At 40.2% G+C, this 18,281-nt stretch overlaps 1 protein-coding gene across 3 annotated transcripts in view; it reads right to left on the reverse strand.

Moving 5' to 3' along the window:
• Window positions 1-17,723, reverse strand: part of MINDY2 (MINDY lysine 48 deubiquitinase 2) — an 81,578-nt gene extending 63,855 nt beyond the window's left edge. For 2 of the 3 annotated variants that reach the window (XR_009601207.1, XM_027971795.3), the window contains exon 1: window positions 16,790-17,723. Coding sequence is in view for 2 of the 3 variants with exons in the window: in XM_027971795.3 (XP_027827596.2) it covers window positions 16,790-17,641 (852 nt within the window). In the remaining variant the exon portion in view is untranslated. Of the gene's footprint in view, window positions 1-4,070; window positions 4,123-16,789 lie in introns of all 3 variants that reach the window. The other variant, XM_042252390.2, reaches the window with a different exon arrangement.
• Between the last annotated feature and the right edge of the window lie 558 nt (window positions 17,724-18,281).

The following is an 18,281-nucleotide window of genomic DNA, read 5'->3' on the forward strand; positions in this document are numbered from 1 at the left end:
TTCAAGAATTAATATTTTAGCAATTATTTTCTGTTCAACCAAGGAAATCATTTAAATCAGCAATTCCTCCAACAAGTGTTGAAGAAGGTGCTCTGAGTATTTATGTTACCAAATGTAGTAACAGTATGTGACACCTCTACCTCTTTGTTCGCTTTCAAGTCCTAAAAAAAATCCTTGTAAAACAGGACAGTTTTAGACCCTCTGAAAGCATACCTGACAGTTGGAACAGATGAGTCAGTCACCCAGGGGTTTTATCACTCAGTGAAAACCAAGAGATGTCATGGAGGTTTTGATCATTCTAATTTTTATTTTCTAGGACATTTATAAAAATTGTGTAAAAAAAAAAAAAAGAAAAAAAATTGTAATAGACTTTTTTTTTTTTTTGGCTGCACCATGTGGCATGTGGAATCTTAGTTCTCTGACCAGGGATTGAACCAATGCCCCCAATAGAGGAAGCACAGAGTCTTAACCACTGGACTGCCAGGGAGGTCCCAGAAACTGTAATAGACTGTTTTTGGAGCAGTTTTAAGTTTATAGAAAAGTTGAGCAGAAAGTACTGAGAGTTCCCATAAATAGTATTTTTTTTTAAGTTGAAATTCATTGGCAAGTTAAAGTCCCCTGCTTTTCTAAATAAAGTTTTATTGGGTGTCACTCTCATTTGTTTATGTACTGTCTTTGGCTGCTTTGCACTATAATAGCAAAGTTGACTCTTTGCAGCAGAGAACAGGTACAGCCCATAAAGCCTAAAATATTTACTATTTGGTTATTTACAGGAGGGCTTGCCAGGTGGCACTAGTGGTAGAGAACTGGCCTGCCAATACAGCAGATATAAGAGATGGGGTTCCGATCCCTGAGTCAGAAAAATCCCCTGGAGGAGGGCATGACAACCCACTCCAGTATTCTTGCTGGAGAATCCCATGGACAGAGGAGCCTGGCAAGCTACAGTCCATAGAGTCGCACAGAAGTTGCACACAACTGAAGCAACTTAGCACGCACATACCTTTACAGGAAAAGTATGCTGAATGCTGCTTTAAATGATTTTAACTGCTTTTAGATAATATTTCATCAAGGTGTTTCAGTACCACTTTGAAGGTCTGATATTTAAACTAGTAGTTTACATACACTGTGAATATTTACATTCTGAATAATTGTCAGACCAATCTGAAAGTCCCATTTACACCTAACAATGCTTTTTGAAAAAAATAAGACCTATACATTCTTTTATTTCCAGACAAATCTAGTACAGAAACAGATTCACTAGAGGGCTTCCCTGGTGGTCCAGCGGTGAAGAGTCTACCTGCCAATTCAAGGGACATGGGTTCAATCCCTGGTCTGGAAAGATCCCATATGCTGTGGAGCAAACAAGCCTGTGAGCCACAACTATTGAGCCTGTGCTCCAGAGCCTGCAAGCCACAACTACTGAAGCCCACATACTCCAGAGCCTGTGCTCTGCAGTAAGAGAAGCCACCACAATGAGAAGCCTGTGTACCACAACTAGAGAATGCCCCTGCAGAGCAACAAAGACCCAGAACAGCCAAAAGTAAAATAAATATATATATTTTACTAGAAAATTCCATAAACAAACAGCTTATCCGCTTTTGGTCAATGTAGTGATCTTACTATAAAATTGTCAAAATAAAAAAGCAAAGCACTAACAAGTATATGTATTTGGGAAATACATTCTATAATCCTAGATTTCTGCAAATAGATGATTTCAGGTTTTAGTCTTGAAATTTCCAAATAATAACAACCGCCTACCACATCTTGCTTCAAGTATTTGAAACAGGAAATGACAATCTTTATATAGATTTTAGAAGTGAGACAACAAATATGTAAATATTTTAACTGACTATTCCCAAGCATACTCAGTAGTATATTCCATTCCTGAATCTTAGCCAACTAAAAATCATGGATGTTCACTAAAGCTCGAGATTAAAGAGTACAACAGTGAAGAAATGCTTGTTTCCCACTAATACTTAGGAACCATCAACAGATTTTAATTTTTTTTAACCACAAAATGATCTTCCTGAAAGCTCCTTCTCTTTTTGCTTCCTTCTATCACCATTAAAGATGCTTACTCCTTGGAAGAAAAGTTATGACCAACCTAGATGGCATATTCAAAAGCAGAGACATTACTTTGCCAACTAAGGTCCATCTAGTCAAGGCTATGGTTTTCCCAGTGGTCATGTATGGATGTGAGAGTTAGATTGTGAAGAAGGCTGAGTGCCGAAGAATTGATGCTTTTGAACTGTGGTGTTGGAGAAGACTCTTGAGAGTCCCTTGGACTGCACGGAGATCCAACCAGTCCATTCTGAAGGAGATCAACCCTGGGATTGCTTTGGAAGGAATGATGCTAAAGCTGAAGCTCCAGTACTCTGGCCACCTCATGCGAAGAGTTGACTCATTGGAAAAGACTCTGATGCTGGGAGGGATTAGGGGCAGGAGCAGAAGGGGACAACAGAGGATAAGATGGCTGGATGGCATCACGGACTCGATGGATGTTGAGTCTGAGTGAACTCCGGGAGTTGGTGATGGACAGGGAGGCCTGGCGTGCTGCAATTCATGGGGTCACAAAGAGTTGGACATGACTGAGCGACTGAACTGAAATGAACTGAACCACCATCACCACAAAAGCAAATGCCAAAGATTTTGTTAATGATCCTAAGACTTTTTTTCCATTGTCTCTTTAGAGTTTATTAAAGGGAAAACACACACACACACACACAAAAACATGTTATGGGAAAGCTAGCCAAGAATACAGGGGGAAAAAGAAAAATCAAAGAAACTAAGAGCTAGTTCTTTGAGAAGATACAACAAAACTGATAAACTTTTAGCCAGACTCATCAAGAAAAAAAGAGAAGGGGACCAAATTAATAAAAATAAAAATGATAAAGAAGGTACAACTATCACCACAGAAATACAAAGGATCATAAGAGAGTACCACCAACAATTATGCTTCTGAGGTGGCGCTAGTAGTAAAGAACCCGCCTGCCCATGCAGGAGACACAGAGACACGAGTTCAATCCCTGGGTCAGGAAGATCCCCTGGAGGAGGAAATGGCAACCCACTCCAGTATTCTTGCCTGGAGAATTCCATGGACAGAGGAGACTGGTGGGCTGTAGTCCACAGGGTCACAAACAGTTGGCCACGACTGAAGTGACTAAGCACACAACAACAATTATACTCCAATAAAACAGACAACCTTAGAAGAAATGCACAAATTTCTAGAAATGTATAATGTCTCAAGACTGAACCAGGAAAAAAAAGAAAATATGAACTGGTCAATTACCTGTAATGAAACTGAATCAGTAATTTTAAAAACTCCCAACAAATAAAAGTCCAAGATCAGGCTCCCTAGTAGCTCAGTGGTTAAGAATCTGCCTGCAAATGCAGGAGGCACAGGTTCTGTCCTTGATCCAGGAAGATCCCACATGTCACAGAGCAGCTACGCCTGTGTGCCTCAATTATTGAGCCTAAGCTGTAGAGCCTGGGAGCCTGAGTCTACAGGACATAATTACTGAAGCCCAAGCACCCTAGAGCCTGTGCTTCACAAGAAAAGCCACTCCAGTGAGAAGCCAGCACACTGCAACTAGAAAGTAGCCTTCACTCTCGACAACTGGAGAAAAGCCCACACAGCAGCGAAGACCCAACAAAACCCCAAAAAACCTATTGATTAGGCAGGACACTGGTCAACCACGTACTGGTAGCAAATAATTGTGTGTGTGGTGTCTGTTGCTTTCCAGCTTTGTTTCCAAGCCTATTGATGTTTAGTACAATAATAATTATTAAAAAAAAAAAAAGTCCAACATCAGATGGCTTCACAGATGAATTCTAACAAACATTTAGAATAAAGAGTTAATACCTATTCTTTTCAAACTATTCCAACAATTGCACACGAAAAAAGGCTTCTGAACTCATTCTACGAGGCAAGTATCACTTTGATACCAAAACCAAAGATATCACACAAAAATGAAAATTATAGGTCAATATTACTGATGAACATAGATGCAAAAATCCTTAGCAAAATAACAGCAAACTGAATTCAACAATACATAAAAAGGATTACACACCATGATCAAGTGGAATTTATCCCAGGGATGCAAGGATGGTTCAGTTCAATATCTGCAAATCAATCAATGTGATACATCACATTAACAAACTGATAAATAAAAATTATATGTTCATCTCAACAGATGCACAAAAAACTTTTGACAAAATGCAGTATTAATTTATGATAAAAGTTCTCAACAAATTGGGTATAGAGAAAACACATCTCAACATAATAAAGACCACTTATGAGAAGTTCACAGCTAACATCATACTCAATGGTGAAACGCACTTTACCATTTCTTCTCAGATCAGGAAGAAGACAAGGATGCTCACTCACACATTTTTTTTTGGCTGCACCATGTGGCTCTGGGACCTTAGTTCCCCAGCTAGGGATTGAACCTGTGTCCCCTGCAGTGGAAGGACAAAGTTCTAACCTCTGGAGCTCCAGGGAATTTCCATCACCACTTTTATTCAACATAGTATTGGAAGTCCTAATCATAGCAACCATGCCAGAAAAAGAAATAAAAGGAATCCAAACTGGAAAAGAGGAAGTAAAACTGCCAATGTTTGCAGATGACATGCTATACATAGAAAATCCTAAAAACACCAAGAAACCACCAGAACTCATCAATGAGTTTGATAAAGTTGCAGGATACAAAATTAATATACAGACTTCCAAAAACAGTAACACTTTCTTTCAATGAAGTCTTATATAAAACATCATCTGAAATATATTTTAAATGAAGAATTGACAGAACTTTATGACCAATGAAAAGTGGAGTATAATGGGAAAAGAAAAATTAACTCTAAGGTTGACTCTAAGGTTTAGGAAACTACAAAAGTTAAGATCCCTACACCTAATGAAAATAAAAAATTTGGTAAGTTTGTACAAGAAATAATATCTGCTTCATAATTGTGAAATTTAGTTTGACATTCAAACAGCAATTTGAGTTGGAACTTGGGAGACAAAGATTTTTAATTTGTCCATGAATTATTTGATTCCTATGCTGCAGTCTATTTTTCATTACTTATGGTAAAATGGATCACTAAATAATACATAAATAATATAATTTCTTGGAAATTCCCTGGCGGTCCAGTGGTAAGGGCTCCACACTTCCAAGACAGGGAGGCACAGGTCAGATCCCTGGTCAGGAGACTAAGATCCTGCAAGCCATCCAGCGTGGCTAAAAAAAAAAAAAATTTTCTCAGCTCAAGTTTCACTGATTTTGAATATGCAGTAAATCATATAGTATTGATGAGTTTTTAAGTTCAAATTGTAAAATAATTATACTGTAAGTACTCTTAATTGGAATCAAAGAGAAGAATGTAGGTTTTTTCAAAATAAGAGCTAAAAAACTTAAGGATCCTTTCAACATGCCTTTAATTCTGGCTCCAGCAAATAAACATGTATTACAAGCTATTGTAAATCATGTTTTATATTCTAATTTCTTATAGGTAATATTCATTTATTATTAAAAATAATTACTGTACTTTAAAATACTAAACATTTAACTTTCTACTTGCCATCAGTATTTCAAATCAGGAACATTTAATAAGAGACAAGCTTCAACTTCCAGTGATTTGCAACACTTTTACCACCAATGTTTATCATAACTCAAACCCCACACTCAGAGTAATATCAAAGCCTATTTAAAAATGCTTAACATCAGAAATTATAGATGCATCCATATGTATTAGATTTTCAAGAATGTCCAATTTTATATGCAATTCAAAGGATTATAAAACAATGAAGAATGTTGCTGCAGAGAAATTTTCCCAGTAAAAGATTCATGAGTAAAAGAAGACATCTTTAGTTCAAATTTCACTGGGTTTATACTTAAGCACCTCAGCAAGCTTACCAATGTTGAAAAACCTACTAAAGCAAGTGTAACAGTGAAATTTTTATATTAATTGCTTGCAAGATAGATGACAGTCGGATAAGAGACCAGTTAAAAGGTACAGAAGATGGTAAGTGGCCTGACTTAGGATAGTAGCAGGACAGAGAAAACCTACTAATTTTTGAAAATATTAAAGAATACAGTCAATAAACTTTCATGGTTAAGGCAAGCTCACTCACCACAGAACTCAAGAAAGGCTCTGAAATTGAAAGTGTCAGAGAATTCAGAGGACATGGGATAAAATATATGAGGCTGAAACCAGAACGAATCTGTGCAAAGAGTAGATCCCCAGGATTTGTTCTAAGGAATCATGATTCATAACATCTATTTCTGCTTCTCTGACTTTATCACTAGCTCTTCTTCCACCTGGTTTGTCCCAGGCCTATTGTCTGCCAGGTGTTATCTTTAACTTTCCAACCAAATATCTGAACTAAGGGCTCAGGTTCTGGAGTGGGTATCAACTTACCTTGGGGGAGTTATCTGAACTTAATGTACCTCAATTTTCTACGTATGTAAAATAGGAACAATATCTACACAAGGATCTTATGATGTGGTTGAGAAAATTAAAACAGAAAATGCATACCATACATATAAAATACTTAGCAGAGTATCTGGACTAAAAAATAATTGAGTGCTTAGGATTATTATTAATCTTAGGTGGTACCCTAAGATTACTGATACTACCTGTGTGAGAATGCTACCTGGGACTCAACATCGACAAGGATGGAAGGAAAATGGGAAAGTTTTCCACTGAAGGACTATTCATAGCAAAGGGAGGAGAAAAAATGAGGACATCACTAATAGGACAACTACCACAGGGAGTATTCATAATATCATCTGCCCATTTCCACTTTATCTCACAAATCCAGAGATATTACACCAATCCTAATTTTTAGGACTGACTGGAAATGAAAACTTCAGAAGTGCTGCTTGCATCTTTTGTGTAAACAAACTCCACCACTGTGTGAAGTTATTATCTCTCCTTAAAGGATCTGTATTTAAGAACAAATAGGGTGGACAGAGGCAAAAATACATTCTTTGGCTCACCATCTATTTTTCAATTTTATAAGTAATAACTTGGCCAAGAGGAGCTACGCCAAGTCTGAGATCAGCGGCAGAGGCTGGGAGGAGCTACCCCATGTCCGAGGTAAGGAGCAGCGGCTGTGCTTTGCTGGAGCAGCCGTGAAGAGATACCCCACATCCAAGGTAAGAGAAAACCATTCAGGAAAGATGGGTCATGGTGGAGAGGTCTGACAGAATGTGGTCTACTGGAGAAGGGAATGGCAAACCACTTCAGTATTCTTGCCTTGAGAACCCCATGAACAGTATAAAAGGAAAAAAGATAGGACACTGAAAGATGAACTTCCCAGGTTGGTAGGTGCCCCATACGCTACTGGAGATCAGTGGAGAAATAACTCCAAAAAGAAAAAGGGATGGAGCCAAAGCAAAAACAACAGCCAGTTGTGGATGGGACTGGTGATAGAAGCAAGGCTGAGTGCTGTAAAGATCATTATTGCACAGGAAGCTGGAATGTGAGGTCCATGAATCAAGGCAAATTGGAAGTGGTCAAATAGGAGATAACAAGAGTGAACATCAACATTCTAGGAATCAGCAAAGATGGACTGGAATAGATGAATTTAACTCAGATGACCATTATATTTACTACTGTGGGCAGGAATCCCTTAGAAGAAATGGGAGTAGCCATCACAGTCAACAAGAGTCCAAAATGCAGTACTTGGATGCAATCTCCGAAACAACAGAATGATCTCTGTTTTCAAGGCAAAGCATTCAATATTCAAGTAATCCAAGTCTATGCTCCAACCCATAATGCTGAAGAAGCTGAAGTTGAACAGTTCTATGAAGACCTACAAGACCTTTTAGAACTAACAACCAAAAAAGATGTCCCTTTCATTATAGGGGACTGGAATGCAAAAGTAGGAAGTCAAGAAACACCTGGAGTAACAGGCAAATTTAGCCATGGAGTACAGAATGAAGCAGGGCAAAGGCTAACAGAGTTCTGCCAAGAGAACACACTGGTCATAGCAAACACCCTCTTCCAACAACACAAGAGAAGACTCTACACATGGACATCACCAGATAGTCAACACCAAAATCAGACTGATTATATTCTTTGCAGCCAAAGATGGAGAAGCTCTATACAGTAAGCAAAAACAAGATCAGGAGCTGACTGTGGCTCAGATCATGAACTCCTTATTGCCAAATTCAGACTGAAATGGAAGAAAATGGAGAAAACCACTAGACCATTCAGGTACAACCTAAATCAAATCCCTTATGATTATACAGTGGAAGTGAGAAATAGATTTAAGGGACTAGATCTGATAGACAGAGTGCCTGATGAACTATGGACGGAGGTTCATGACATTGCACAGGAGACAGGGATCAAGACCATCCCCATGGAAAAGAAATGCAAAAAAGCAAAATGGCTGTCTGAGGAGGCCCCACAAATAGCTGTGAAAAGAAGGGAAGCAAAAAGCAAAGCGGAAAAGGAAAGATATACCCACTTGAATGCAGAGTTCCAAAGAATAGCAAGGAGAGATAACAAAGTCTTCCTCGGTGACCAATGCAAAGAAATAGAGCAAAACAACAGAATGGGAAAGACTAGAGATCTCTTCAAGAAAATTAGAGATGCCAAGGGAACATTTCATGCAAAGATGGCTCATTAAGGACAGAAATGGTAGAGATGTAACAGAAGCAGAAGATATTAAGAAGAGGTGGCAGAATACACAGAAGAACTGTACAAAAATATCTTCACGACCCAGATAATCACGATGGTGTGATCATTCACCTAGAGCCAGACATCCTGGAATGTGAAGTCAAGTGGGCCTTAGGAAGCATCACTATGAACAAAGCTAGTGGAGGTGATGGCATTCCACTTGAGCTATTTCAAATCCTGAAAGATGATGCTGTGAAAGCACTGCACTCAATACGCCAGCAAATTTGGGAAACTCAGCAGTAGCCACAGGACTGCAAAAGGTCAGTTTTCATTCCAGTCCCAAAGAAGGCAATGCCAAAGAATGCTCAAACTACCGCACAATTGCACTCATCTCACACACTAGTAAAGTAATGTTTAAAATTCTCCAAACCAGGCTTCAGCAGTACGTGAACCGTGAACTTACAGATGTTCAAGCTGGTTTTAGAAAAGGCAGAGGAACCAGAGATCAAACTGCCAACATCCGCTGGATCATGGAAAAAGCAAGAGAGTTCCAGAAAAACATCTATTTCTGCTTTGCGGACTATGCCAAAGTCTTTGACTCTGTTGATCACAATAAACTGTGGAAAATTCTTAAAGAGATGGGAATACCAAACCACCTGACCTGCCTCCTGAGAAATCTGTATGCAGGTCAGGAAGTAACAGTTAGAACTGGACATGGAACAACAGACTGGTTCCAAATAGGAAAAGGAGTACATCAAGGCTGTATGTTGTCACCCTACTTATTTTACTTATATGCAGAGTACATTATGAGAAACCCTGGGCTGGGTGAAGCATAAGTTAGAATCAAGATTGCCGGGAGAAATATCAATAACCTCAGATATGCAGATGACACCACCCTTAGGACAGAAAGTGAAGAACTAAACAGCCTCTTGATGAAAGTGAAAGTGGAGAGTGAAAAAGTTGGCTTAAAGCTCAACATTCAGAAAACTAAGATTATGGCATCCGGTCCCATCACTTCATGGCAAACAGATGGGGAAACAGTGGAAACAGTGGCTGACTTCATTTTTCTGGACTCCAAAATCACTGCAGATGGTTATTACAGCATGAAATTAAAAGACGCTTACCCCTTGGAAGGAAAGTTATGACCAACCTAGACAGCATATTAAAAAGCAGAGACATTACTTTGCCAACAAAGGTCCGTCTAGTCAAGGCTATGGTTTTCCAGTGGTCATGTATGGATGTGAGAGTTGGAGTATAAAGAAAGCTGAGTGCCGAATAATTGATGCTTTTGAATTGTGGTGTTGAAGAAGACTCTTGAATGTCCCTTGGACTGCGAGGAGATCCAACCAGTCCTTCCTAAAGGAGATCAGTCCTGGGTATTCATTGGAAGGACTGATGTTGAAGCTGAAACTCCAATAATTTGGCCACCTGAGGCAAAGAGTTGACTCATTGGAAAAGACCCTGATGCTGGGAAAGATTGAGGGCAGGAGGAGAAGGGGACAACAGAGGATGAGATGATTGGATGGCATTACCGACTCAATGGACATGGGTTGGGTGGAGTCCAGGAGTTGGTGATGGACAGAGTGGCCTGGCGTCTGCAGTTCATGGGTGGCAAAGAGTCGGACACAACTGAGCGACTCAACTGAACTGAACACTTGGAAATTCTCAAAAGAGCTTTGTACCTACTCTAGGAAAAGTGGAATACGAGAAAATTTGTGTGGCTACAATATTACTATAAGTCAGGAAGTAAAAAAAGGAAAGTAAAACCTAGTCAAAAGAAGAGGCATTGTGAAAACGGTCCAAAAAAAGAAAAGTCAGGAGGGAAGGAGAATTAGAGCAAAAGCTTTCTGGGAAGAAGCACAGCCTCTGCAGGTGATAGTGAGAGAGAGGATATGTCCATTTGAACTTCACTGAATTTTCTGCCAATGGCTTTCTGCTCATTTTGCTATTGCATTGCTCATCTTTTTCTATTTGTTTTTAAATATTTATTTGGCAGCATGTAGGATCTAGTTCCCTGACCAGGGATATAACCTGTACCCACTGCATTGAAAGCATGGAGTCTTAGCTCCTCGGGCACCAAGGAAGTTCCTTTTCTAATTTATGGGGGTTCTTTGTAAATTGAGAAATTGGCCCTTAGACACACAGTAGTCTAGCAGATAATTCCCTGTTTGTAGTCTGTGTTTTGAATTAGTTCCTGGTGAAGTTTTTTGGGGGAAGGGGTATATTTTTGTCTATTTTTAACTTTAAGCTCTTTTTTTTTTTTAGTGAATCAAATATATCAATTCTTCTTTTACAGTTTCTAGATTTAATGTCTAAACCTAGGAGCAACCAGCCTAATATAAACAAACTTAAGAATCCTGCTGTACCTCCCTTGATGTGGAGTAGGTGATCACTTCAGCTCCTGCTAAGCAAAAAGAGAATGTTCCACCCAAAAGAGCTAGGCAGGAGAGCAGATGTGCATGCACATCTTAAATAGAAGATATTGGAGTACATCTTAAGTAGAAGCACATCTTAAATCAGAATAGTGCATTTAGTCTTCCACTAACATGTTACATACCAATTAGGTATTACAATACTATATGTCCTCTACTACAAGTACAGTATAAGTTATATATACATATATATGTCTATATATGTGGCTCAGCTGGTAAAGAATCCACCTGCAATGAAGGAGACCTGGGTTTGATCCCTGGGTTGGGAAGATCCTCTGGAGAAGGGAAAGGCTATCCCCTCCAGTATTCTGGCATGGAGAATTCCATGGACTGTATAGTCCATGGGGTTGCAAAGAGTCAGACACGACCAAGCGATTTTCACTTCACTTCTTATGTCTATATATATATTTATATATATATATTTTTGAGTATGTGGGCCTTAAACCTATATTCTTTCTATAAGAAAACAAAAGTGTGACAAAGGAGGGACTCACTCTGTTATTAAACATGTCTCATGATACAAAAATATTAATATAGAAGCTTTTAAAAATGTTTTATAATGCAAAAGTTAAATCATATGCAAAAGTAGAAAAAATAACAGCATAATGACAGTACCCATCACTCAGATTCAACATTTATAGTATAGGCCAGTATCATCAGAAAATAAATTTTACATTTCTTCTGACTTGTTGATTTTTATAAACATAACTGATTCACTGGGTCACAGTCCTCAAGTAAACCTATAAAGGACATTGTTTTTGATAGACAAAATGAAAGATTAAAGAAAAATTATTTTAAAACCACCAAAACCATTCTCTTTTAAAGAAGCAAATGAAAACGTGTTTCAAGACATAAATTTGAGTCAATTTACCTGGTGTCAGTTAAGAGAATTAGAAAATTTCAGCTCAAATTAATGAACAGATTTCGTTCTTTCCTGATTTATTAGATTATCACAGCTCAACTATTTTACAAATTATTAATGATCACCTATTTTCCATCAGTCCTAAACCAACACGTCTAATTAAAACTCCAACATTTCCAAATCAGTACTTACCATGTTTGATAATTTTACCTGTCATCTCTCACTCAGAAACATGGCACTTCCTTCCTTTGTATCACTCAAATCCTCCTAAAGTATTCAGTTTATTGATTGATTTCTTTCTTTTTTTATAAGTTTCCCAACCAGGGACAGAACCTGTGCCCTCTGCAGTGGAAGTGAAGAGCCCTAACCACTGGACTGCTAGAGAATTCCCTAGCAGAAAAATTAAAAATTGATTTTTCTCACTGCTTCATTCTCCCCCAAAAGAGATGATCAACTCTTTTATTTTCAACCCTTAACTCCATTGACTCACAATGAATCAACCCTTGAAAAACCCAATACTTGATAATCCTAACCAGTCATTCTTCCTACTCTTGTTTCCAGAGATAAGAGAACTAACGGGGGGAGGAGCAAAACTGACATACTAGAAGTTTTAAGAGTACCCCAATTTATTCATGGCCACTTACAACTTTCTACTTATGCCTCAATTCCTAGGCATAATTTCCAATGAGAACTTCTTTAAAATACAACATAATATTCTCACAAAATCACACTTTGATCCTTTGCAACCTCTCCTCTTAATCACTGGCAAGTTCAATAGTTACTACTGATGAGATAAACTATTATTTTGCCAAAATTGAGAATGAGGCCTCAATTTTCACTTCTCTCTCCATTTTAATTAATATAACCTTGTCTTTGTGTCTTCTTTCCATTACTTCAGGGTAAAAAAAAAAAAAAAAAAAAAAAGATTGTTGTTCTTTTCCTCGGAAGAGAATTTTACCACCTCTGAGGACTCCACAATATCCTAACTTCGTAATGCCCTGTTCTCATACCTGTCCTTTTTGGCAACAATCTTTCCTACTTCGCCAGTTTCTTAATGCTGTTGCTTTTGATAATAAGTCACTTAAATAAAAATAAATTAAGAGTCTCTCTCCCAGACTACTGTTATGACATTGTCCCATTTCTAGTTCTCATGTACATCTCAAATTGGGCCAATACTGGTTTCTTTTATACTCTTTCATCTTTACTGCTTAGCATTCCCTTCTCCCCACCAACTTTATTTATTTATATTTATTTATTTGTCTGTGCTGGGTCTTCACTGAGGCATGTAGGACCTTTAAGTTGCAGCATGCAGGATGCTTAGTTGCAACATTCAAACTCTTAGTTGCAGCATGTGGGATCTAATTCCCTGACCGGCAATGGAATTCAGGCTCTCTGCACCGGGAGTGCAGAGTCTTAGACACTGGACAACCAGGGAAGTCCCTCCCCAAATAGTTGAGAACTACTGTTCACCATTTTCTATGGAGAATTAATTTATTCTCATAGATACCATACTTAAATTTATGCAATAATTCTCCAACTCAATTTTTCCCATAATTTTGACCTCTTTTCTGAGGCCCATTCTATTCTTCTGAAGGTATAATAAACATTTATATTTTTATGACTTACTGTTAGTAAGACAATTCCAATCTGACACAACCAAACTTTGCATCAACTTTCCCATCTAAAGCACATTCTCTATCTTTTGAATAATCCAAGCAATTCTCTATTACTCAAATTGGAAAAAGTATCACATCCTTAATTTCCTATACAGTTAGTAGTCAATTCATCATTTAGGCTGTGTGGCCCTCATCAAAGAGAAAGGCCAAAGAATTCCCCATCCAAAAGAGTTAATCTCATCAATTCCTGTTGCTACAGTCACTACAGTCTGACTTCTAGTTTAATCTCAAATGAAAAGATCCCTTTCATTATGTCATTCCTTTATCCAATAAATTATAATAGCTTCCTATTGTCAACTATATATAAAGTCTAAACAAGCCTAGGGATGGGTCCTCTGAAATCTGACAATTACCTTCATACACTGAAAGAAAGTTAAGTCACTCAGTCATGCCCGACTCTTTGTGACCAAGGACTCTAGCCCACCAGGCTCCTCTGTCCATGGAATTCTCCAGGCAAGAATAACTGGAGTGGGTTACCATTTCCTTCTCCAGGGGATCTTCCCATCCCAGGGATGGAACCCAGATCTCCCGCATAGCAGGCAGACTCTTTACTGACTGAGCCACCAGGGAAAACGTTCATACTCTGTTTACTATTTTTCTCTACAACTGCATTTCTCAAACTTTTTGTTCTCAAGACCCTCTTCAGTCCTAAAAAATCACTGAGGATCCTAAAAAGCTCTAGTTTAAGTGGATTGTCTATCAACATTTACTATACTAAAAACAAAAACTGAGAAAAATTTTAAACACAAGAATGCAGAGCACATATTCCACTAACCATCAGGGCAAGGATGCCATCACACATCATACAGCTTGGAAAATTCTACTGACACTGAAAGAATGATAGTGAAAAAGGCAAAAAAAAACCCACAAAACAAAACTAAGTACTATTCTGAATAGTACTGACTTCAGAAACCCTGGCTCACTTTTAGGACACTGCTCTACCCAAGCTTGCTTCTCTTAATATATCTCCCTATCAATCACTGAGGATTACTAAGTAGTTTTTGTGTGCATCAATAACCTTTAGAGAAAAAAAAAAAAAAAGCAAGAACCAAAGACTTATAAAATAATCTTAAAGCTCTTTAACATGCTTTCTCATTCAGAGTCTAACCTAACATCAATTTTATTTCCTGCTACTGCCATTTCCTTCTCCTCCTCCGCCACAGTCCAACCAAGGCTGGAATCCCCAAATAGAACAAACCATTTTCTGCTTCAGCATCTTTGAATACACTATTCCCTTGGCCTGAAAGGAACTTCATTTACTTACCCATCAGACCCAGTACATAGGTTACCTCTTCTATGAAGCTCTCCCTTGACACATTCCACTCTCACTTACACTTTCCTCTGTTAATTCCATAGCATATTTCTCTGTAATTCCATAGCATAATTCCACACTGCACTGGGATTATGGTTTATATGTCTGTCTCTGAATCAATACTAAGCTACATGAGGGCACTCTTGCAACTTACTCATCTCTGTATTCTATTATCTCACACAAAGTGGGAACCCAGACGTTATGGTCATTCACTTGAAGCTGTCTTTCAAAGACCAATTCAATGCTCATCTATCCTCAAATATTTGAGACCACAGCACTTGCTCTTTCCTTTGAGCTTCTGCAGTACTATGCAGAAACTAGGAAGTGAGAAAAGCCTAAAGGAAACAGTTACTCCTTCAGACAAACAGACTGGAGATTTTGGCTTATAGGATGAAATCTAACTCCTTAGTTTAACATGCAAGGTCCTTCATCAAGTGGCTCTTCACCTTTTCAATCTTATTTTCTATTATCTTGCAATATGAACTTTCCACTCCTGTCATCCAAAACACATACACACACACATCATTCATTCTATTTTCATTCCTTTTTGCTTATATCCTTCCCTCTCTCAGGATTCCCATTTTTCTGTTATTTTAAATCCTACTTTTTCCTTAAAAGCTTCCTTCAAGATATAAAAATTTCATGAAGCTCTCTGGAACTATGCCAGACTAAAGGAAAATTTCCCCTCTTGGGATGTCTAATGCATTTCAATCTGCTTCCTATAACCTAGTATTTATAGTATATTGTCTTGCACTGTTCTTTAGTAATTTCAAGGAAGTCAATGCTGCAGTTCCAAATAGCTCAACAGCTCTTCAAGAACAAGCAATCTCCACTCAAAACATTTGAGTGCCATTATGTACTTGATACTGGTAAGATTTCTAATCTTATTTCTTTTGCATTATCCCTTGCTAGACAGAAAGATGAGGGAATTTCATAAACACTATTCCCTTTACTTAATTTTCTTTCTAACTGGTCACAATAATCCAGGTTATTTTTTTTCTAGGGAACATTTTATCTATAGATACAGCTCTCAATTTGACAATAAAATATGTGCTCTAAAATGCATCTTCTCAGCACTCTAAAACTGCAGGCTTAAATAAGACAGTTCATGTACAGGTAACTCACTCCTGAGTCCTCAGTACAGTTACTTTTGAGGGGCCCTTCCCTTTTTTACTCCTTTATCTTGAATATATCTTATTTGTTATTATAATTTTAGTTTTCTTAACACATTCTGTGTGGTTATGGGCAATAATGCTACACTATTTAACTAGAGTCAAAGAAATGAGGCAAATAAAAACCATCCATAAAATAAAAACAATCTTTGAAAACCAAGAAGTTATGGTAATTAGGTCTCAGGCCATTACTTTTCCTTAAATGGAATTTGTCTAAGGGGCCACATCTTCCCTATTACCACGTCCTTAAGTATCCACACCCAAATGGAGCATAACATAACTATCAAAACTTGCTCCCTGATATAATGGATTGATGATAACTTCTGAAGATGATTTTGTCCAATTCTTCACGCTTTTGCATATAGGATAAAGTCAGTAAGAAGGAATAACAGAAAAATATAGTTAAAAAATAATCAAAAGATTTAGGATGCCCTAAGACCTGGCTGTTTTCAAGTGTATCAGGCACAGCTGTTGAAAGCTAACCACTAAACGCTAGAAGAGAGATCTTAGGTTGCCGGCAGTTCTTTCTGACATACATATGAGAATATTCCTTAAACAAGACAATCTCAGAGTGAGTTTCGTGTAGGAAGAAACGGGGATTACTGATGAATGAGGAAAGAAAGGAAGAAGGTATCAGCTGACAATGCAGCAACACTCTCACCCCCCTTTTACCCCTCCCCAAAGCTGTAGGAAATAGAAGCTGCGGAATGTACCTTCCAGGCCAGAAGCAAAACATTGAGGATGGCCAGTAAAGGGCAGGGGCCATTCTCATTCTGGGTGATGATAGGTGTGTTCTCTTCCTTCCACTGGATCCACTTGATATGATAGACAGACTGTCCCGGGAAGCGTTCCTTGGAGGCCGCCAGCACCTGGGCTGTCTCCCCTTCCTCCTCCTCCACCTCCTCCTCTCCACACAGAGGCACAGCCCCGGGCAACACCGCCGCGCCCTCCTCTTCCTCGGGGACCCTGTTCTCAGCTCCTTCCTCACTATTAAACTCGGAGCTACTGGGGAAAGAATGTAGGTTAGAGAACGACTCCAGGGAGTCCAGGCTCGGCGATTCCCCAGGAGGGCTCGGGTCGCTGCAACTGCTGCTGAGGCCGCCGCCGCTGCTGGGCTCCGAAGAGCCCGCGGCCGCCGACTCTTCCTGGCAGGTGCCGGCGGGATCCGGGCGGGCGCCCCCGTCTCCCGCTGGACCCAGCCCATGGTCAGCTCCGGCCTCGGCTGTCTCCCGGGAGGCGGTCACCTTGTGCTGCCCTCTTACAGGCTCCTTCTGGGCAGCAGGACTCTCCAAATCGCTCTCCTTCAAGTCCAAGCTCGGGAGCGAGCTGCAGGGTACCAGAACCTGAGGAGAGCCTGCGGGAGAAGCCGAGTCCGAGAGGCTCCTCCCGGCGGCCGCCGCCCCCTGCCCCTTCCCGCCGGTGCTCTCCGCCGCCCATACTCCAGGACCATCCCCAGCGGCGAGCCTGGTCTCTTTCTGCCCTTCCTGCGGAGAACCTGTCCCTGGCGCTGGCCCGGCGGCCACTCCGTGTTCTAGCGGTTGCAGGCTCTCGGGGCCGCTCTCCATACCCAGCCGCCCGCCCCTCGCTCTAAAGAGACCGCGGCGGGATCTCCTCAGACAGCGCCTCGGACGCCATGACAGCGGCACTGGCAGCTACAGCGCCCTTGCGCGGCCTCGGCCAGGCACGTCACAGGGGAGGGCACCGGGAGCGCGCGCGCGCGCCGCCGCGCTGTCCGTGGGCCCTGGGCGTGCCTGCGCGTGCCTGCGCGTGCCTGCGTGCCGCCGGGTGAAAGGGACACTCACAGCAATCGCCCACGGGGCTCCGCCTCGCCGGCGCGCCCGCGCGCTCTAGCCAGCGCGGGGCGTGGAGGGCGTGGCTAGGGGGCGTGGCCAGGAAAAAAAACATCCTCTCATTTTGTGGCCGGAAGTTGAACTCTGGGGCAGCTAAACCGCGCGCGGCTTCTTTAAAGGCGAGCGGGGAGGTGGTCAGCTCGGGTGTGACCCTTGAGAGCTGAGTCTTGTGTGGTTCAGCCTGGGGCTGAAGGATGGGGCGTTGGTAGCAGTTGTAGTATGTGGAAAAGAACTCGTCCCTGAAGAGCTCAGATTTGTTTCCCCAGGTTGTAATATGGAAAATTGAAGGAATTTCTTAACGAAATGTAAATTTTAAAGGCTGGGATCCACTCAAGGTGTTTGATTACTACACCGC

Source organism: Ovis aries, chromosome 7 (assembly GCF_016772045.2).
Source record: "Ovis aries strain OAR_USU_Benz2616 breed Rambouillet chromosome 7, ARS-UI_Ramb_v3.0, whole genome shotgun sequence".
Taxonomy (NCBI): domain Eukaryota; kingdom Metazoa; phylum Chordata; class Mammalia; order Artiodactyla; family Bovidae; genus Ovis; species Ovis aries.